Source organism: Columba livia, chromosome 9 (genome assembly GCF_036013475.1).
Source record: "Columba livia isolate bColLiv1 breed racing homer chromosome 9, bColLiv1.pat.W.v2, whole genome shotgun sequence".
Lineage (NCBI taxonomy): Eukaryota > Metazoa > Chordata > Aves > Columbiformes > Columbidae > Columba > Columba livia.
Window position 1 is genome coordinate 8208309 of NC_088610.1, and position 23103 is coordinate 8231411.

Genomic DNA, 23103 nt, shown 5'->3' on the forward strand with positions numbered 1-23103 from the left:
AGGAGGACGCACTAGGGTACTAAGCAATGGGGCATCGGCACAAAAGGAAACATTTATAGATCGTGTGAACTCACTTTGAACATTCTGAGAAAATGGTTTGACCCAGGCATACATTTTAATGAACTTAATGTAATTAAGAACTTCGTTCATCTTCTGCACACGCTCATCTGTTGTGGCTACGCATTTTCTTCTGAAATAAGCTGTGAGGCGCGATACAAACATCTGAAACAAAAGGCAACACCGTGCAACATTAGTGGCAACTCAGAATAAGAACTTTCCACTCCTCACTAGCAGAGGAAGCCAATTTTGAATTCCTCCCACCCCGTCTGCACTGAGCACTAGCTCATGATAACAAGTTTCAATAAAAGTAAAATTTGTGAAAATAAGTTTGGGCTTTTACCAACATTGAATAGTACCGGACCCGTCAAGCACAAAGACTTCAAACGCATTAACCCAAAGACACATCAAGTTGACCCTCATGGCAAATGAACACAAGAACCCACGTTAGCTGAACTTTTAACCTGGTGCCATAAGGCAAAAGAGCAAGCTGGCCCTTGCACAGCCAGATTAATTCCTACCATAAGCCAGTGCTATGAAGGTGGCAAAGAGCTTTAAAACTTTTACTAAACCAATCTAAAAATACATAATTGTTCATGTGTTTCTAAGTATCTGCTGCTCTTATATTCATCCCATTCCTGGTCTGAAATTCAAAACCAACACACTACTTTAGGAAATTTTCAGCTCTTTTCCCTCCTTTATACTCCCATGATCTCCTTTGATGTCCCCATCAATAGAGAAGGATTGCTGAGAAGAACTGGAAAAGATGATCAAACTCCACTCTTCATCCCCTATTATTCTAAAGTATAATTCACATTATTTTAATCCTTACTGTTGGCCAGATAAATTGCACCAAAGTGGACCTCACAGTATTCAGCCTCCATTTTTTTTTTAATGTATATTATGAACACAGTGACAAATCTTCAGCAGCCTTACAGGACGTTTTAGAGGCAAGAAGATTTTTGGCTTGAATTAGCCTATTTCACATCTACGCAGAAGTAGAGCCAGGAGTAACTAATCAAGAACACCCTCTCCCAGATGTGGTACTTCTCAACATCTGTTGTTGAAGTCAAGACCAACATGCTCATGCAACACCTGTACACAAACTAGAGATCTTGTGTCTTTCCAACCTCAACCACAAGCACTTGAACATTTTGCAGTTTAATTTAGCTATGCACATTTATCTCAGTCAAATCTATCAGCTTTCCCATTTCCACTTGCTAATTTCATCGTTTTGAGACTCCCATTCCAAATTTCTGCTTCATACACCCACCGTCTTTAGAAACACCTTTGATAACATGCAATGCCATAAATGGGCTAAACTTGGCACATTTCAGCACCTATTCAGAACTATATATGTCTGACCTAATAAAATGAAGTAAGTCTTAACTCTTTCCAACTCACCATTGCTGGGTAGAAAAGGATGAAGACAGCAGAGCCTAAGAAGCCTGTTGGACCCAGAATAATCACATTATAAACCATTCCTAAAATGGCCACAATAGGGCCCCCAGCCAACAAACTGCCAACCGCTGCAGCTTCAAACATCCTTTGACCATCATTGGAACACACATTTATGAGCTGAAAAATACACATAATAGATTATTTAGATTGACGGCACAGCTCATTCTCGAAAGAATAGATTGCAGTTCCCTTTTCACGCTGCGATTTCTAAAATGATGCTGCAGCTTACCTCTCCAAGAGACTTCTCCTTGATGTTCTTCAGCTTAAGAATTTTCTTAAAGGCCATTGTCAAGATAGCTCCACGCAGTCTAACCCCCGTGCGGTAATTCAAAGCCCAGGTCAGCGCAAGGGACCAAGATCGCACTACTTCCGTCATAAAGATGCCAAAAACTAAAAACAAGCTGTACTGCAGGTTGGACTCACTCTGTTGGGTATACTCCAAAAGATGTTTCACAACGAACGCCTACAGGAAGAAATGCAAGCTTGCATGAACACCCCACCATTCCAGAAGACCACGCAACAACTTTATGTTAAGTTAGAAATAAGTAGGCTACTTTGCTTTTAAAAGAGCCATTTGAAATAGAAAGCATCTTCTTTCTAGAAGTAAAAGGTGTCAATAGAAGGAGTACTGTAACACAAAGCCCTGCTGAGAGCCAAGCACTGAGTCAAATTTAGCAGGTAAAGAGAGTTTAATTTGGAGCCATATTCCTCGCAGCACGCTTCTAATCCTCCGTGTCTTCTAACTTAACATAAATCTGTCAGTTAGCTGAAAGCAATGCATTATCATATAGAAGAGTTTTAAAATATAGTCACTACTTATACATCTGCGCACATTAAGAAACATTCCTTTATGTGACATTAAGACCTTTTTTATTTTATCTTTGGTTTGCTTCAAACGTGCTTATTTGATAAAAAGGAACAGTGTACCTACAGTTGTAGAGGGGAAGAGTGAGAAGGACATTTGCAAAACATTCCTGGAAATAAACATCAGCAGTTTAATAGTAAAGAAAAAAACAAGCAGAAAGCACAAGGTACGCAATATCACAAATCATTGGGGATGAGGGAGAAAAAAAAAAAAGACAAGAAATTAACCATTTGATCCCTCCCCATACCCTCTCCCCCCAAAAAACATCAACACTTTACCTCGGGAATCACATTTCAAACACCACCTGCAGAAATAAAACAGCCCCCAGAATCACCAGCTCCCACCTCCAGCTCTTTGTGGTCCAACGGCACAAGGTAACATCATACAATTCACAATCACCAGCAGTATTAAATATTATTGACTGCGAAACAGACTTTTATTTGAAATAAAGTGCCATTTTAAGCGGTAACATATCAAAAACACCGTACAACAGGTAGGTCATTGTTTAAACATACAATCTGCAAATACAGAATAATTATGAAGGGCTAATATCGAACAGTCAGTCTTGGCCTCTAACAAACTAGATTTGAAACTGCACACAAAATCATAAAGATACAAAAACAGAGCGGTATTTGTTCATGAAGTCCAAAAGAAGTCAAACTTGCAGGTGCCAGCAGATGAGGCTTCTGAGGCTGCACAGATTCTGAAATCTGGTTTAAAAAGTATCCTACAGTGAGGCTGCACAGACAACAAAAGATTTCATAGCGAGCTTTTCAACAAATGATGCTTTAAGATATTGGTGCTTTCAATACGCTAGTACAGAGCAGAGAATTACCTTTGCCCACAGGAAAAAGCAACAACAAAAAAAAAATCTGAAAGCAAAGAAAATATTTGAGAAGCCTTTCCCATCAGTCCTTTGAAGTCCTCTTGGCCAAAGCAGGTTTTGCAAATAAGAGTTCTGTATAGTTTGAAGAGAGGAAAAAACCAAAACCCCACTACTTCAGCAAAGGCATTAATAGCGATAGCACAGCACCAAATAACAGAAAAAAATGGAGATCAAATTCATCTGTTTTGAGGAAAATAATTCTGAACATCAGAACCAAGGAAACATGCTGTAAATAATTTTGCTCTTTTTCACAGGTGCGAATTAAAGCCAGATGTCCATCAGGTTCTAGAATGGCCACTGAGAAAATTTACATACGGATCCCTGAACAAATGTGAGGAGCTCATACTCACAGACCTATTGCATTCCAACTTTCTCCTTACTTCGATTGAGTTTTACATCAACAGTTTGGATCATAACTGCATACAGTTGGTTTGCAGTTACTAAGAAGATTACTGACTTCTTTTTCCCGTATTCAATCCAACATATGCAACCGAGTCACTGAGCAACCGGGGTGAAAATTCCCCTTTTTCCTCACGAGCTGTAACTCAGCATGGTCGCAGACTGCAAGCATTTCCTCGCACACCACGGCATTGCTGAAAGTCTCCAACAGAGGATGTATAAAGATAGCAGATGTTTCCTGGGGTCTCATTCCTCCCAAAACTTTTTAGTGCAATTTTCAGCACTATTTTATAAATTCAGCATCTCCCGTGATGAAATAGAGATCAGCTTATATATAATAACCCCATTTTTTTTTTTTCTCCAGGAGAAAGAAAAGAGGAAACAGCAGATTAAAGAATTTTGAAAAGGGAGGGGGAAAAAAGCCACACACAAGTAACATTTACATCCGAACACATACTATTTGAATTCAAACTAGCTTAACAAAAGGAACCCAGCATAAAGTTATTTACAAAACAAGAACGTTATGGTGCAAAAACAAACTCAAGCTAATGGGGAAAAAAGAACTCCTGTGACTATTACCATAGTAGTTGGTACTAGCTGCTTGGCTGTCTTATGCATTCCCATGGAATAAACATTACCTTACCTTTGCTCTTGGCGTTGGCTCTGCCCAGCAGGACTGTCTCATTCTGACGCAGAAAACAGCCACATCCTGAAAATTCTAAAGAACAGCTTCTGTCACTGGTCCCACTGCAGCGCTGGCGTCCCTGCTGCAGCCAGCGTGCGACAGCACGGGACAGGCTGCAACTGGAGCCAACTGGGAAACTGGGAAACTTACCTCCAAGAGCTTACCACTCCCCCCTCCAATAACTGACCAAACTGTCAAGCTGTACTCCACTAACATAGCAAATTTCCCCATCTCCCAAACAGGAGGAGTAGCTCTGAACAGTTACAAACAGGTACATTGTTCAGACCTGGAGTTAAACTGGTTGTGTTTAGTAATCAAAAACAACTTTGTTCCTCAACCTGAACGTGAAAGTTTTGGTAGCTGATCAAATGGCAGCAAATATTCACTGCTGATAAATAGTATCTCGTCTATACTCGTACGTTCTGATGGTTATTACAAGGCAGTCCGACACACGCAGCAGTCTCACCAGGTTATGAGTTTGGGTACAGTGCCAGACACAGAATTTATCAAAGGAAGACCCTTGTAGTGTTTAACTCCTTTTTTATAATTTTCACCAATACGTGAGGTCAAGTGCTTTTCCTGCTATCCCTTTTCACCCTCAGGTGACTGAAAGGGAGTAACAATACAAGAAAGCACTGATACTTCTGAGGAGACAGCATATGCATATCTATGGGGCACGCCAGTCTTAAAAACAGGGAGGAGGGATGGTAGAGATGTATTTCACATGCCAAATGATGGAACCAACAGGGAATCATCCCTTATTCAGAGAAATGAATAAGGTTGCCTATAAATGCGCAAATGTCGATAGATAATTTTAAATCACCCAAATCAAGCATCAATTGCAGTGGTAGCCCCTGGCCTCATCAAGTTGGTTTGTTTTTCTTCTTCCCCTCCCACTCACTCTCATTCAGCAGTTCAGCTGAGACCAACTGAGGAAACTACACCACAGAAATTAGGGGCAACCTTGGTGCAAGTTCTTTGCCAAAGATAAAAGCAGCTACTAAAGCCCTGTAGTGAAACAATGACAGAAGCTCTTCTTGGGGAAAGCTAGTGCTGTTAAAACCTTAGTCATTATTTATTGTTAATTACCAAAGGATGTTTGTATGTTTTATAATACAAGCTACTACAAATTCTTACCAAGAAAACAGTACCACAGAAACATTTATCGTTATTCATATTACACAAAACAAGGCAAACTTTAAACAGGCTTAAAAAGCAGAACATCATTTTGATAACACATTTAAAAGCAGGAAAACATTTTAAAAAGACATTTCACCTAACAGTGCACCCATGTGTACTTACCCAAGAAATGAACCTTCAGCTTACCAGCACACTGAAACGTGTACTACTAGCAGTAATACTGCTCCTACTCCTCAAGGGAAATGTGTAGAGAATAAATTTAGTCAAAATTTCAACTGTAAATCTGCACAGCATGTGCAACAAACAGGTGACAAAAATGGTGTGAATGTCAAGTCCCATATGTTGTTATCTTCATTACAACCCATAGCAACAAACAGCAGCAGTTCCTAGAGCCAATAACATGCTCTAACACTTCTACATGAAACCTGTCTGACCACTCCCTGTAGGATCAATAAAGACTATACCCACAGACTTCTTGAGACCTGCTCACATTAGTTTAATAAAATCGTTTCGTTCCACTTCTTGAAGACTGTGCTATTAATGCCAATAATCTAAGATTAGTGTTTTATCAGACTGAATTTTATTCCAAGGTAAATTTACAGAATTTCAAAAAGAAAAAGAAAACCATTGTAAGAGCTGCACATCAGAATGTTATGCAGAAAGACCACATAATAGTTAAGGAATAACTTTAAACTATACTCAGAACCAGAGAGAAAAACCAAGCGTGCATTTCCTCCAAGACACCCAAACTCCCCCACCCTCCTCCAAGACCTTGGCCTCGGTATTCAGCAACTGATCCATCAGCTGTAGGAAACCTATCTTTGATTATTGTATCACTCTGGAATTTTGCCCCAAAATATCTAGCTAGTCAAAACATTTAAGTGATTCTGTAATGAAACCTTAAGATTTTTACAGTTGGCCATGAGATGGAGCCCCCTGGGGTCGTTAAAAAAAGGATGGATATTACTTACTGGTCCACTAAAACCCGCGAGCTGCGTGATCATCAGACACACTATGGAAATGATGAGCCTGGTGCGGCAGAAAATCCACACAACCCTCCGGAGAGAAGCATCATCAGGCCCAACTTCTTTCAGTTCTTCCTGCCACAGTCTCTCCAGCCTGACCAAAAGAGAAGCCTCAGGTTATACATTTTTCACCACAAGAGAATGTACAATCTCACAGGCACTTCTTTGTGAAAATCCCAAGCACTTCCTAGCTTAGAGCAACAAAAATTACTAGACACCAGGAGAAATAAATACATGGTACGTTCTATGAGGTAAAGAGAAATATCTGCATCTTGAAATACCTATGTTGTGCTAATTCTAGAAAGGAGGGATGAAAAACATAATGCCTTTTGCTTTGTCTGCAGTCTCTGTCAATCTCAACATACTGACTTGTCCATCTTGCCTTGCTGATCTGACAGAAGAGTTGCAGAGTCAAAACCTGAGAAAAATTCTCATTAGCCATAAAACATAAGCTTGATTTCAAGATATGACCAATATTCAAATCCCCTGGCTACTGTCAGTATTACTTTTTATTATTTTAGTGCAAGATTCTTTTCAGTGTAGCCTTGAGAAATAACTTTGATTTAACACAAACAGTTTAAAGACAAATGCATATAAAATCAGAAAAACAATTGCAAAACACTCCTGGAGATAGAATCCTCTAAGTTCACCGAAATCGGTGAGCGTACAGAAACAGCGTAGCAGGACGAATTAGTATATGAAGGATAAAACTATAAAACTAAATTCTGCAATTCTGAGACAGGCAGAATAAAATATGGGTGCTGTTATTCTAGGGCAATACTATATAATTGCCTGTCAATCAATGTACAAAAAAAATACAAACAAGAAAATAATAAGGAACAAGATAGGTCTACCTTCTGCAATTGACATCTGAAGACTCATGCCTTGATAAAGACCACACATCACCCATAAACAACTCCCCTTTCTTGTACGCTCTGTGGGCCAAAGGAGTGAGCCAGGAGAAGGTCATGCAGGAGAAGAGCCCAGCATTATCAATAGGGTGCTGGTGTCTAAAAGAAAAACAGTCACAAACAAATGAAAAAGGAAACAGAAAAACAAAGCCTTCTCTCATTCAAAGTACTCAGTACCACATGACAGTCATACTTGCTAAACAAATTCAAATGTTCTCAGTATCAGTCAGCAGACCTACAGCTGCAGCCCTGCTGTTCTGGTTTTGTCTGGGATAGAGTTAATTTGCTTCCTAGTAGCTGGTATACTGTTGTGATTTGGATTTAGTATCAGAATAATGTTGACAACATACTGATGTTTTAGTTTTCATTAAGTAGTCCAGGACTTCTCAGCTTCCCACACTGTGCCAGGTACACAAGAAGCTGGGAGAGACAGACAGGACAGCTGACCCAAATTGGCCAAAGGGACATTCCATACCATATAACATCATGCTCAGTACATCTTTTGTGGGAAGCTGGTCAGGGAAAACGCTGCTCTGGGACATGCTGAACATTGATCCCTGCAACTACATTGTGCATCACTCATTTTCTCTCTTCTGTTCAGCCTAGAGAAGCTGAGTGAAGATTTCATCAATGTTTACAAAAATCTCAAGGGCGGGTGTCAAGAAGATGGACCAGACTCCTTTCAGTGGTGCCCAACAACAGGATGAGGGGCAACAGGCACAGACTGAAGCACAGGAGGTTCCATCTGAATATGAGGAGAAACTTCTTTCCTTTGAGGTGCCAGAGCCCTGGAACAGGCTGCCCAGAGAGGCTGTGGAGTCTCCTCCTCTGGAGACATTCAAACCCATCTGGACACTTTCCTGTGTGATCTGCTCTGGGTGAACCTGCTTCAGCAGGTGGGTCAGACTAGATGATCTCCAGAGGTCCCTCCCAACCCCAACCATTCTTTCATTCTGTGATTTCACCATTATTATTACTATTGTTGTAGTTTTCTTTTCCTTTGTTGTCCTATTAAACTGTCTTTATCTCAACCCAGGAGTTTTACTCTTTTTTTTCCATTCTCCCTCCCACCCCACAGGGGAGGAAGGCAGCGAGCGGCTGCCCTTTGCCAGCTGGGGTTAAATCATAACATTTGCTTTGCAACTGGTTTGAAAAGCAAATACTTTATCCGTTCTTTTATAGCCTATATACTTACTTGGAAGTAGTCCGTATGGGTTTCAGCGCATTCAGGCCATGGTGGTATTTGCCCTTGTGATGCTCCTCGTTCAGCATCCTCAGCTGGGAATGCACAGAGGTGTCCAGTGGCAGCCCCTCCGCCCGAGCAGCTGCTTCCAAGGCATCCTGGCATTCAATCTGCTTTCCCAAGAAAGATAGAGCCAGACTTCAAAACTAGGTTTAAAATCTACAAGTCCTGACTCCAGCAACTTTGCACCTCTTTCTTTTGAAAATTATTGACCAACAGCAACCACCATAATTTAAATGTCTTAGAGGACAGGCTTCAGCACACATCCTAGATCTGCATCAGATTGTTGCATTTGTAAAATATAAATTGATACCAGTATTGTGCCTGTGCATTCAAAGAATAAATGGACAGATGGGAATCATCTTGCATCCTGCCACAAGAAATACAATAGAAGGAAATTACAAAATTAAGTACCTATGACATCGGTTCAGGAAAACGACTGGCTTACGCAGTGAAATGAAGACAAACATTCTTGATTAATTTATACCCTCTCAGTATAATTTAGATATTCTTATACACAAAAAAATAAAATTATTTTCAGAATACTACTAAACTCCCTTCTTCATAAGCACCTTGGATTAGATCACAAATCAAATATCCATTAAGCAGAATTGTACTTTTACCATGTTTCCTGCTTTTTCTCTTCATCATTAAACTAAAGGTAACAAAGATAACAGTTTTTCTCTGCTCCCAGCCACACTGCTCAATTGCTCAACAATTTTATTACCAACCATTTAGAGGGCAAGCCTTATCTTCAGAAAGTTTTCCCACAGCCCCAGTGAAAGGCAGGCCTAAATGCTAATTAAGAGGAGAATGGAAACAGCAATGATATGGAGTAGTCAAAATGATGTAGAGTTCAAACAAAACTTCTGATCACAAGTTGGATGCGGCAAAGCTACCTGAGGGGACGAGCCTGCCACCTATACCCACACAAGTCTCGCTATTGGTTTTCCTAACTTAATAGACCATTTATTGCAGTGCCATGTTACTTATTTTTTTTTTTTTAATGGAGCTACTTTGCAGAAAAAAAACAACTCAGTTCCAAGGTAAAAAAATCTTCCTGGCTGTCTCAGAGATATCACATTTACCTTTATTAGCTGTCAAATACAGAGGATGTCAGAGGTAAGCAAGACAGAAGTTCTGTAGGAAGGAAAAGGGGCATCAGGAACATTATGCAGAAAGGCAGGCAAACTCAAATATGTGAAACAGAAGAAAAATGCTAAGCAGCCAGCATGGGCATTTATCTCTGAAGATGGGGAGCAGGTGAAGATAAAGGACGCAGCTGTGTTGTATATGAAAGAAAGGAGGACCAAAAAACAACAAAACACCACCACACACAATGAGGTCCCAGCCTTTCACAGGGGCAATCTCACATTTAACACAGGACGTAGCAATTTATTTGTTTGATAAGTGTAACATCAGAGGATAATAGCAAAATTAGACAGGCCTGGAGTCCAAGCAAAACAATTTCCATCCCTTACTCATCTTGCAGACAAACAGTTTGATGTGTATGCAGTCAACATACAAACTAAACCCCACCCACCAAACAACTACTCTCTCCTCTTCCACAAGGCAGAACATCTTCCAGCGCTCATAAAACTGCAGGAAAGAAGCTGAATCGCTCCTAGTCCTGCTGTTGCCTGACAGGAAACCTGAGCAGACATATGAAGGATTTTGTTCTTAATCCCTGGAGCTGATACAGACTGAAAAGCTACTGTGGTTGATTTGTTATTACAGAAAGTTAAAATTGTTTTATTTAAGCAGTAAAGAACTCTGAGCCAGCAATGCTGCAGAACAGGCCCTCCCACCCCTTGCACATGGAAGGCAGAGCTCAGCAGGACTCCTCACTCCTTTCAGGTTCCCAGTAAGGAGAGGTGTCACAGAAGCAACCCACAGGTCAATTTTAGGGACCACAAGGTCCAAAAACAACTTTTATTAGACCAGCAAGGCGCAGGGTTTTAGCTCTCCAAATGTGACTTAAATACAGGTTCGGATATCAGTGGAGGAAATTATTGAGAGGGGCAGCCACTAATACAACAGGAGGTCCACAGAGTGCATGCACGTGGCTTCACCAAAACAATGCCGGAGCCGTCTCTGAGTCCCGGAGGAGTACACACTTGCCTAAGCACGGTGTGGGATTATTTTATAGAGATACACGTACTCGCAGTGAGTACGGAAAGTGTGCACTCGCGATTCCGCGAGAGTAAATTTATAATACGCTCGCAGTCCTGCGAGAGTTATTTTACACGTGCAAATGTGCACGGAATCCTACACGTGCTTATGTGGAGGCACGGGAGGAAAATATACTCGCGATTGTGCGAGGGGCTCTCGGCGGCCACTCGCGATTGTGCGAGGAAATAAAGTACTTGTGCAAATGTGCACGGAAAGAAAATATACTCGCAATCCTGCGAGAAGTTTTACTTACACCTGTGGGGGCGAGGCAAGCGGAGTCTCCATCCCGGGGAGGGGGGCTCTCGTGGCGGCAGTGGCTAAGCTCGTGCTCCAAGAGACCCGCGGCAATGGGCGGAGTCTCGACGAGAGTCCCGTTTTGTTATCTGATCAGACCTGACTGTAGGCATTGTATAAGCTTCTCTGCACCCCCCACACTGAGTGTGGGTGCCCCTGAAGCCCTCAAACATCCCCCACACTGGGCGCGGCCCAGTGTGCCTTGGCACTCCCTTCTTCTAATGTCCCAGGAGCCAGGGTGCTCTGGGCCAGACAAAAGAAGCTGTTAGCCTCAAGTAGCAGAGGAAGAGAGAGAAGTGCCGTGCTGCAAAGGAGGGGGAATTGCAATCTGTCACAAGAGGCAAATGGGAAACTAACAGCACAGTACATCTCAGGAGCAGAGGAATTTGGGGAAAAGTAGAATTACACGATCATCAGTCCTGCTTAGTGCTTAAAGCATTCTCCATATTAGAACTCCAGGCTGAATAGTAGTTTTAAAATATTTGAGACTTCATTAAAGGACTGGTGTTTCAAAACAAGATTAGTTATTAGTTTGTATGGGCTGGGGAAGATAGGAACAACTATCCCAGTTAGCTTAAGGATAGCTAAGCCAAAATAAAACAAGACTCTAGGAAAATATACTCTGAAGTTTTACTTGCATGTTTTCTCCCCAAAATTACAGTCTCTCCAAGCATAACCCCATTTAAAAGTAATTAAGGTTTTATACACTGCTTTCGCAGGTAGCATAAGCAACCCCTAAGACACTGTTGTCCAGACTTCTGGAAGTCACCAAACACAGGAGCATCTAAAAATGAGGTATTAGGTTTGTGGGTCCAAACATTGTCAAATCTGTCATTGCTTGGTGAAGCAGCGAGCACTCTATGAACTTTATATTCCACTAAGGAAATCTTCCTTTTCTCCTTTCACTGGATTTGATGCAGCATATGATCTACAAAAGTATTACTAGGGGGATCTGCAGCATTTGACTCCTAGACTATTCTGGGCAGGGTATTATAATGAATTTTAGCTATAATTAGAACTGTTTTGGTGTGTCATCCATCCATAACAGCTGTCTCCCTGAAGTAGGAGCAGCAAAGAGCAGGCACAGGGCTAGATTGCAGACAACAGGTATGAGGAAGGACACCCTGATCCTTTAAACACCTGAATGCATTGACTGCGAAGTACTATCAGCAGACCTGAATTCACGCAGCACCAAGAGGAGACCACCAGACAGCTTTAGATACCTACAAATTATGATTACAGCTTCCAGGATTGCTGCAATGAACCAAGTCAAGAAACTAGGGCCTCCGTTTGCTTCTACCTCCTGATAAGTGGAAAAAGTGAAAGCTCATGTCTCTGCTGCCTTCCCAGAGAAGAACAGCTCTTTACAGCACCAGCTATATATCCAAACACAGGACTAGGTGCAGCTGTGCCCTATTTCCCTTAAGTGAAAAGAGAACTGCCTGTTCAGAGGTGTGCTCTGACTTCCACAAGAGTTCAGAGATTCAACAGCTCAAAGTCCAATCATTCTAACACGCTGTTACATGTGACTTTGGCAATTGCTCTTCCAGGCTGTGATTAGCAGAAATCAATAGCATTTGAGTCAGGGTTTCAAAGCTAGCCTGAGTTTATGCATCCTCAGACTAGTGCAGAAGTCTCCCAGTAGCACTTGGCACAGATATCAGGGATCTGTAGCTAAACAAGGTCAGGCTATGCATTTTTGTGATGAGCCTGAATATTTTATAGTAATGTATATATAGAGAGCAATTTTACTTGATGCACCTGGAGTCCTTGCTGAGGACAGATACATTAGTTTCTTCAGGAACATTGCTTAGTTGACCTTGCCCTTGAATTCTGGTAAGCATTAGCGTTGAGGTGAGATGTTCTAAACTCTTCCCTAGCAAATCCACTTATTTCTGCAATCCAAGAAAAGCAGAGTTTGACATGTAGTGTTCATTTTGCAACAGTAGCTGCTTTGTATGCATCTGAATACAGCTGTGCACCTGCTTAGCATTTTGGTATACATGAATCCTTGTCTTCTGTTTTGCACTAAATCTAGTATTCATGATCTTGTAATCGAAGGATACAGGATTCATTCAGAGCTGAGGTTGTACGCTGATCCACAGCAGATCCCTGTGGAACTGGAAATAAGGATCAGCCTTAACTATAAATTGCCCTATAGAATTAGCACACTACATGTGTTCTGATCGCAAAGCTGGGAAACTAACTCCTCACTAAGCAGATGAAACTAGCACAGCACAGGCTGAAGATTTGGCTCCTGACGTGCTCAGGTAGGCAGCGCGATCCTGAACCACATGCCATCAGCCTGCTGTATGCTGGAGGTGTTCTTCCAGTAATATCCTTTACTCAGGCCATGCCTAAGCTGTAACACAACAGAAGCTACATAGGTCAACTTAGTACAACACCAGGAGTATCCAGGGAGTCTTCAAAAGCAAAATTCTGTGGAGGGGAACCAGCAGTGAACAACAGCAGAAACCCTGACATCACAGCATTTACCAAGCCTAATACAACAGCCTTTGATCCAGCCCACCCTTCTGTACCAACACATGTTTCCAAAAGCAAGGGGCACCCCACTCAAGTGGAAAACAAACTAGTAAACTCAAAGTAAACACCTCAGGGCTCCAAACATGTAGGCTCTGAAATACTTTAACCTTAGTCCTCAAAAGGATTGAAATAAAGATTTTGTTTGTGGAACAGCCCATTCACAGTTTTTAGTTCAGACCACAACTGATTGTTCCTTAGAACTAGGATCTGAACATTTAAAACCAACCATCTCTGCCTCAAGGTATCAAAATTCCCTGCATGCGAGTTTTGACTCATTTCAAGTTAAGTTCTCCAGTAGTTCAGACAGATCCACTAAATCCTTCCAGCAATTCTTGCAACTGTATACTGAGTCTGAGAGAGTCATAGGGCAAAATGCCTCCAGCACTAATTTGGAACACTACAATGAAAGAGAGACTGCAAACTTCCCTTCACTGATGGTTCATCTGTTCCTTACACACTTTTAGTCATGAGCACGCTGATTTACAAATCTGCTTTGGACAAAGGAACATCAACCAACAGTAGCCAAAGACAATACTGGCAAGTGGTCTGATCTGAAGCTTTATCATGTGGCTAAGACTTAGACAAAGGAGGGTTAGTGCACTGAAGATGACAGCTGACTTTAAATGGAAGCCTCGAATAGCCAGATCACCATATTCCTCTAGAGAACATCTCTGCCCAGTGAAGGATTTTGGCTTGCTCCTCCTATTACTAAGTGTAAGTCTCCTCAGATACAGTTAACTCTCCTCCAGCTTTCAGGTGAACTTTTGATACATGACCATCTGACAGACACACTCCTTTCTCAGTTGTTAATATGTGTGTATATATATATATGGATGACAGGTAGAGATATCACTTCTTCAAAGTGGTTAGAGAATAATCTTAAAACATTCACCAACAAGCACGTCAAGGATCTTTTGTCAAGCCAGCAAGTATTTTAGTAGCAGAAGTTCAATAGTAGAACAATTTGACAGAACATGATTATAACCAAGATAATACATTCAGGTTTTTGGGTATTAATGGTGTCATGGTACTATGATATCATGGTATTAATGCATCTTCAGAAAGCAACACTTATTTGCTTCCACACAGTCTAATTGTATACAAAGTTTTCCAAGAGAAAAGAAATACTGATGAGACAGATTTAAGTTCCACTTTCATTTTACTTGAAAAATTAGAAATAGTTGACACTTAGAGAAACATGCCTTCAGTATGTAGGCATTTCACTTGCCTAGATTTGCCTTCTTGAGCTCATTATTCAAACTTATCCCAGAGTTTCAGCTCTGCTGATCACACTGAGATTCTTCAGACAAGTTTCTAAAAGAACCACCAGAACAACAGCTTGAGAGTAAACTTGAGAGCATTTTACATGCTCCTGATAGAGCTGCACTGTCTACTTAACCCTTAAAATACTTGTAGATTGCATAACAGTAAACCAAAGTAGAAATGCTAAGGCAGGCAAAAGTTTTCATCTTCCTTTCCCTCCTGTGCACTGCTTAGAAACATTGAGTATCATCAAGTTGACAACAGGAAAATTCTCCACAGCTTTTAACAAGGGTACATTGATAGATATTCTAGGCCCTGTCACAGTAGTTAGGTCACTGAAACTGGGTTTGAGGGATGCTATGCTTCAGTTTCACACACTGTTCACCTTAGCCTCCTTCAGCACTGGGGCCTGTGCTCCTAACTTCTCTCTCCCTTTTTATCTAAGGTGTTGGTTCCAGTTGCCCTCTCCTTCCTGTCATCTCCATCCTCTCAGCATGACACATTATGGTGGCTGCTTTTCCCCCCCAAAGTCCCCTGCAGTGGCTTCTCTTTGTCTAAGAGGCCCAGCCTACAGCCACTTGTTCTAGAATAATGAACTGCAGAGGAAAACCATTGTTCTGAAACAGAAATTCCCTATCCCCACAATTTTAGAGATTTATTATCACAAGATGTTTCTATCCACCATAGACACCACACAGGTTGTACTGGAGTTGTAGACTGTCATATTTTGTTCTTGTGATGGTATACACCAGTGTTTAGTTAAAACTTCACCAATCAGGAGAGTAAGGTCCTGCATTAACATTCAGGGCACCATCTGCAGAACTGGTTTAGTCCTCAATCCACCTGAATTCCCCAGTGCGGCAGCTATTCAACTACAATGTTACACTTTTAGCCCTCAGAGCTGGTGTCAGAGATAAAGTAACAGACCTGACCCTGTTGGTAGGAATTGGTTCATTTTAGAATGTATCACCAGTGGCTTACACTGCAGCAGTTTGTTCACAGGCAGGGCCATAGCCTTTTGTGTAAGGTTTCCAAATATCAGCAGACAAACGCTGTTTTCTTTCCTACTTTGTAGAAAAGTCGACTGACATTATAAACAATGAAGTTTAATAGCATAAGTTTGCAATTTCATAACAGTTCTGGGAAGTATCTCCTCGCAGTCAGGCTGCAGCAGAGTACATCAATGCACTACACTGCAAGAGCTGAAACTCTAATTCTAGGTTTTAATTACAATCAGATTTATTGTTATATACCCATCTCTGTGTCAATTTTACATCTTTTATGACAGCACAACCTAAACTGAGTCATACCTCACCTTCTATGAAGCTATAATCTGAGAAAATAAGGTCTCTGAGACTTCACTTGCATATATGCTAAGTACAGCCACAAAGAGTATGATGGCAGCAGTTACAAGTTTCAGAACATGAATATATATCCAGATTTGCTCTACTCTTGCACATCTCTCCTAGCACAGCCAAACACCAACAAGATGCTCAGCTGGGGGGCAACTGAAATGAATCTAGCACTTCGGCAGTTATCTTGACAAAGCAGTCAACTGCAGTTTTACCTTATGCAGTGAGCACTGGCACCAGATCAAACTACTGCAACTTCTCATTGTAATCTGCTCCAGCCATACAGCAATACCTTTCTGGGTGGAGACTGACTCACAACACCTACAGCCTCTTAAGAGCCTACTCAGGCTGCGATTCCTTAAACTCCTGTGTTTACTTGATTATGAAAATGAGGTCTTCTGGAAAAACGCAGAGACATCCAGCAGCTTCAGCTACAACTAAAATCCTATAGTCAAGCTGTATAGAAGGGCTGCTCTGAGCATGCAGTGCCAAGGTACTTAGTACCCAGGCTACATTCACATTCTTATTTTTGAACATGTAGTTCAGCACTGCCGGTTCAGATACTTGAGATGCTCCAGAGAGGTTGACAGGCAGAGTTATCTGACTGTTGGACAGTCAGACAGTGATAAATCACTTCAAAGCTATCAGTACTTGAAGGATTTGTATCAACTCCAAGTTCTGATCACATTCTCTGTCCTCTTTGGCAAAAGCTGTCAGAGACACACCTGAAAAATAAGAGATCAAGGTAAAGACAGAAGTATTAGTAGGGCTTCTGATAGCTAAAGTTCACAACACATTTTTCCCTGCATGTTTGAAGCAATCTCTCCAGTACCACACTGCCCCATGTCTTCAAATGCAGCAATGTGCACATGCAGCTTGCCACAGATGCTGTAGATTCAGCCATTATGCTTCAGCAGCAAGAGCCTAATCCTGAATACTACATTCCAGTTAGAACCATGTACAGCTTGGAGTATAAATTGTCAAGTAGTGCCCTAGCATTGTTAACTTAGACTCAAATTTCAGGAATCGAATTCTCACAAGCTTTGTGTATCATGAGAACAAGCTGCTTCCACCTCTTCTGTTGTTGCAAACATAATGGGGTAGGGGAACAAAATGCTCACTCACCTGCTGTTCCATCAAATGAACATGAAATCTGCATTTGAGAAGAGCCTATTCCAAAACCATTTCTAGAACAAGTTATTTCTCTTCCTTATCTGTCATTTTACATATATTTCATGGGCACAATGGGATCTGTCCTCCTCAGGACACACTGCTTTCCTGAGAATAACTAAATACAATTATTTCAGATACAACTTGAAGCACACAGCCATTCCAAGAACAGAAATTTCTAAAGGTGTAAATATAAATCAATATTTCAAAACATCACTTAATTTTATTTACTAGTAATATAACAGCTTCTTACAGATGAAGACTACCAACTATAGTGCTAGGCAGCAAGTATGCCTACAAGTCATCTTCATTCAAAACAGCCATGACCCCCCAATCCAATTAGTATGGTATTATACATCAGGAATAGGTAGTTAACTCCCTATTTTGTAAGCTATATTAAGGCCTCCAACAAAAACTTTAAAATCAATTGTTATAAGAACACAGTGCAGAAGCTTATTCGTAATTATGTGCATTCACAAGTTGAATAAAAATTGTTTCTTGAATTTCAGTCCCAGAGTGCCTATTTAAGAGGTCCAAATTTCTATAGCAACATCCCCATTAAGCACCAGGAAATTCTGGATTAGACCTACTTATATTGCAGCACGATTTCAATTATGATTCCAGGAAGCTTATTTGAAAAGCTCCTGTCTTTCAAACAAGTGACCTTTCAGGCTGTGACCAAACAGTGTTTAATCTTCTAAGGAAACAATTGCAAGTTCTTTTTCATTATTGTGATGAACACCCATTACAGCATCCTTTCAGCAGGAAACCTGAGCACCAGTATGGGAGTTTCAGGACAAAAAAAGCAAAGTCAAATACAACCTCTATGCAAGGCAAGGAAGAGAGACATAAAAGAAGGCTCTGGGATCTTGGCTCAGTAGTAAGATCAGTCTTTCACCTGTAAAGATCTTGGTCAGGCAATCAGCTAGTCTAGTCTGCTTCAGGTTAAGAAGGATGTATAAAAATGCAGCAATACAGGCAACAGGAAAACCCATGAGTCATGTTATTGATCAGTCAAATGTACCTGTAGCCCTGCCAGAAGCAGCCACTGGCCATTACCCAGAGGCAGCACATTCCTGTACCCTCCTCAGAGGGAACTACCCAGTTCTGCCTCACACTATGCTTTATGAGGTACCTATGCAACATATTAGCAAGAAATCTACCTCATGCAGTGTAATTCTGCTGCAAAACAGTCTCAAACCTGCATTCCACAAAGATCCCAAGTTAGTGGTGAAGTAACAGCCTTAATCTGCTTGCACCTTGTTACTTGCAACGCAGATGATGCTTACAGCTTTGTCATCTGCTGGTCAAGCTAGTTCAAATCCTAAACTAGGTCTTCTGCAAGAAATCTGAGTCCCAAAATCTCTATTACTGGCACACTGGACTCTGTCCAAATGACAGAGTTCCACTACAGCTTACCTGAAGTGCTGTGGTCCTACCCTTCTTCACCACATCAGCCCTCCATTGTGTTCTGTCACCAGCTGTGCCAACATTTTCTCTATACACCAACTTGGGCATCTGACCCAGTCCCAGCTTTCATAAAGGGCAAAGTAGCAAAGGACACAGTACCTTTTCTGCCCGTGAAATACCATTTTTTAACTGCTGAGCTACAGCTTCTACCTCTTTTGTTAGAGGCAGAGAAGAAATGCTTGACCAAACAGTTACAGCTCAGCCTTACGAAAGAAGTCTTGGGACATCCCCGTTACCAACAGGATAACATCCCAACAAGTGATAAAGCCAAGAATGCTGCTGAAACCAGAGCTTGTTGCAACTAGAAAGGAAGAAAACTGGTACACAAACATGAACATGTAACTTAGATAAAGTGTTATAAATACAGCTCTTTTCACTTAACCTCAATATTTTGCAAGTAAGTAGGATTTAATCTCACCAATATGCAGCAACAAATTCTGAGCTGTTTGTGTTTATGCATTGTATATATACAAGCTATAAGGCTAGCAAACAGAAAGGGTACTAGTGTTTGAGCTAGAAATAACTGAACCCTGGCATACTGAACAAGACAACTATCAAGTAAAATGTGTAACATGTCAGAACTAGCCGATTCCATTGGCAAGATGAGTTGATTCTTCAACTCAAAGAAACCAAAACAGATAAAGTTCTACGTAAGAACTAGGGTGAGCCACTTCCTTGCATCAATAATCGCAAGTTTTACAAAATCCTTGATTTGCAATCAGTTATCTACACCTACTACCCTGTAGTCATACGGCATAAGCAAATCAAGTAATAGGGGTAGAAGGGTAAGGTAGGGTGAGAAGGGTAAACAAGACTACAGCAATAGTTAAGCTGATCTGAAGTTGCCTCAAAGTTATAGACTTCCATGCCACACTGTACAAATATGCAGGATTTAGCTTCCTTCCAGCTTTCAAAAACAACAAATATGCTGGTTTTATTTAATTCATTTAAAAGGTTTAGAAGTAAGGATTTTGCCCTGAAACATTAAAAACAGGCATGAACATGATTAGATGATGCAGAACAACGGGCAGAGACAACATGCTATGATTACTGCTAACTACACTGCCAGTGGTCAGGAAACAAAGCTGTCCGCCAATGGCATCCCTGTTGTCACCACTAATGTGACAGAGCACATTTGCTACTGGATGATGTGCAGTGGATGGCAAGAAGCTGTACTGTGACTCCAGAGAGCTCTTAGTTCTGCATCAGAGCCTGCTCTAATGCAATCAGACACTCCACCTTCCTCCAAACACCGTCAGCAATGCTCTGCTGAGTCATAGAGCCTGTAGGGACACGGAGCTGCAGGTACCAACTGCACTCAGCCTGCTGCAGAGCAGAGCACTCCCATCTCAAAAAACAGCAGTGCAGCATTGTCACCCCACATAAACAGCTGGCAAAACCCTTTAAGCCCCACTGAAACAAGGTAAGGCTTATCTGAAGTACATAGCATCCCAGTGTGTAGTATAATGCAGCAAAACTCAAGCCTTTTAAAAATCTTCACAAGTCTTACATACAATTACAGTGACAACCCCCATTTCCAACCCTCTCACACCAGGTCTGTCACAGGCCATCAACATGGAATGCCCAGCAAAAAGTTGCAAGACCCTTGTCATTGTAAAAAATCAAACATAAGCAGTATTGACTTTGTCTCACTTCAGAAAGTTCTACATTAGTATTTTAGGAAATGCTATGAACAAGACACACAAGAAAATATTTCAGTACTAGCATTCAGAGCAGCTAATATTTTAACCTTCATCAACTGGCACAGGCTATTACTTTCAGACCACACCTTTCACCAGTGTGGGAGTTCCCATTTATCTGAGCGCTTTCCCCCAACCCCCCATAGCACTTGGTATATCCACTCTTTTCACCGGGAACAAGCTCTAAAAATTAGAAGCTCAGAACAACGACATCCAAGGTCTAAGCCAGAGATTATTTCAAAACCCAGCTCTCAAATTAAACTAGAATTAATTACAACAGAACCTCACCATGTCAAATACATAGACAACAGAAGAAACAGTATTCAATACATATTACTTCTGAGGGAAAAAGTCTTGCTACCAGAACAAGCTAGACATCTGCTTTAGAAAATTAATCCTTGATAAAGACACCGCATGATTAAGAGTTTTTTCAGCTGCCAACACTGAACAGTTCATAATTTGTGCCGAGTTCTTCACTGTTGTTACTTTGTTGTAATGATTCTCAAATACAAAAGCTAAAAACATTTCCTGAATTCACATCAAGATCTGAACATTTGAAAAAGGTGCATTTTGTTTAAATGTTACTAAAAAGGCATTTAAAAGTTTAAAAAGTCTTAATAAGTGTTCATACATGTTACTAAGCTAGCTACAGTACCCCTTGGAATGACCTTTTTCACACAACAGGGAATATTCGTTATTGACCTTCAATGCAGTGAATCTATGTAGAGCTGGCACAGCAAGAAGGCGGCTGCTGCATGTAATTTAATAAGCATAGACTGCAAAACAAACAATGAAAAATATAAACTGACCTTATATTTAGCATGCTGAAATTTTGACCCTTCCTGCTCTTCATGCTGCACTGAGTTAGCTCTCTCCCTCACACTTCTATACCCAGGACTGGGTATAATGTACTCTTTTCCTATGTCGATGTCTTTCATCTTCTGTAAACGCCAGGGTTTACACGTGTATTTTCACCTCAAGTATCTGAAAAATAATTAAATTCCACTTAATTACATGCAATGCCCAACACACCAGTTACTTTTAGTCATCTATTTTTGGAGTTCTTTTCTTAAGCAAAAAGAATCAAAAAGCAAGCATATAAGGGGTTTATTACAAACTGTATTAACATGACTTTGGAAACACACACAAGACTAACTTCTCCTGAACTAGTTTAAACATACCCTGAGGTAACCAAATAGTACAGCGATTCTCAATGCACTAGAGTGCTGTTACACTTCCTCCTTTAGAACTCCGAAATACCATTATGCAACCTCACAGATTTAAGTAATACCTACAGTACTTAATTGAAACCTTGAGCAACACTACTTGGAAGATCAAATCCTTTAACTGTTTTGTTAGTTGCACATATGCAATAACTTACCAGTACGAAGTTTTGCAAAACTGATCCCTCTAGAGATACCACATAAAATTAATCATTCCACGCCAATAAAGAAATATATATTCCTTCTCTATAGCCTTATTCACTTACTCTATAAGCTTGGGCTATCATGAAGTATGAACACACATTGGACAGAACCACATCTTCAGCGCTGCAGGGTTTCCCTTAACCTACAAAACTGCCCTAGAAGGTCAGAAGGAGAATCAGAGTCCCAAGGAGAAAAATCACCTCCCACTATAAGCCTTTGTTTTATAACTCTGCTTTATTACATTCTGTCCCTTGCCTTAAACTAGCACGATGGAAGAAGCCTCATTAAGTTGCATCAGTCAGAATCTGCATCCGCAGGCTCGGCTCGGTGCACCGGGCTGCACAGACCGCTCCTTCCCCGCCCGCTGGCACCGGCCGCCTCCCACGCCGCCCCCCGCCCGGCACAGCTCGGCGCTGCTCCCGCCCGCCCGGCCCCCGTGTCAACTCCGGGCGAGGATGCCGCAGGGCGGCGGGCCCGGGGGCTGCAGCACCCCTGACTCCGCACCCCTCCCGCCACAGGGGGCAGCTCGGGGCTGGTGTTCCCGGTTCCCTCCCCCGCCGCACCGGCGTAAACAAGAGAGGCCCTGCCTGCTCAGCGACAGATCCTCCGCCTGCTCCAGCAGGGGGATTGGACTAGATGATCTTTTGAGGTCCCTTCCCTTTCGAGGTCCCCTGACATTCTGTGATTCTGTGTGACAGCGATGCCCCGAGCTCTCGGCGGGAGGGGGGCACAGCGCAGCGCTCTTCACCGACGGAGCGGGAGGGGGGAACAGGGCTGCTCGACCGGCCTCCTCACAGGAAAGGGGGCGGCAAAGCCGCCTCCTCAGCCGCGCGGCGGCCCCCTCACCCACGCACTGGGTGGCCTCCCGCCCCCACCTCAGCACCGGCCCCCGGTAACGGGCGGACCGGACGGCCCCGCTCACCTCCGCCCGGCGACTGGCCCCGCTGCAGCTTCCCCACTCAGCGGCTGGGACGCCAAACAACATCCCTTATAGCGGTTCCGGCGTGCCCAGTGCGCCTGCGCGGGGAGGAGGGCGGGG

The 23103-nt window shown here is 41.9% G+C and overlaps 1 protein-coding gene across 6 annotated transcripts in view; it reads right to left on the bottom strand.

Annotated features, from left to right (window-relative positions):
• The window catches only part of ABCC5 (ATP binding cassette subfamily C member 5), a 47872-nt gene extending 24769 nt beyond the window's left edge, over positions 1-23103 (bottom strand). For 4 of the 6 annotated variants that reach the window (XM_065073660.1, XM_065073657.1, XM_065073656.1 and 1 more), the window contains exons 1-8: positions 22987-23103; positions 21447-21621; positions 8625-8782; positions 7373-7528; positions 6465-6612; positions 1748-1981; positions 1462-1635; positions 75-222 (exon numbers count right to left, since the gene is read on the bottom strand). In XM_065073660.1, the coding sequence (XP_064929732.1) occupies positions 75-222; positions 1462-1635; positions 1748-1981; positions 6465-6612; positions 7373-7528; positions 8625-8782; positions 21447-21575 (1147 nt within the window). In that variant the 5' untranslated portion in view covers positions 21576-21621; positions 22987-23103. Of the gene's footprint in view, positions 1-74; positions 223-1461; positions 1636-1747; positions 1982-6464; positions 6613-7372; positions 7529-8624; positions 8783-21446; positions 21622-22126; positions 22244-22986 lie in introns of those variants that run through there. The other 2 variants (XM_021293152.2, XM_005506612.3) reach the window with 2 other exon arrangements.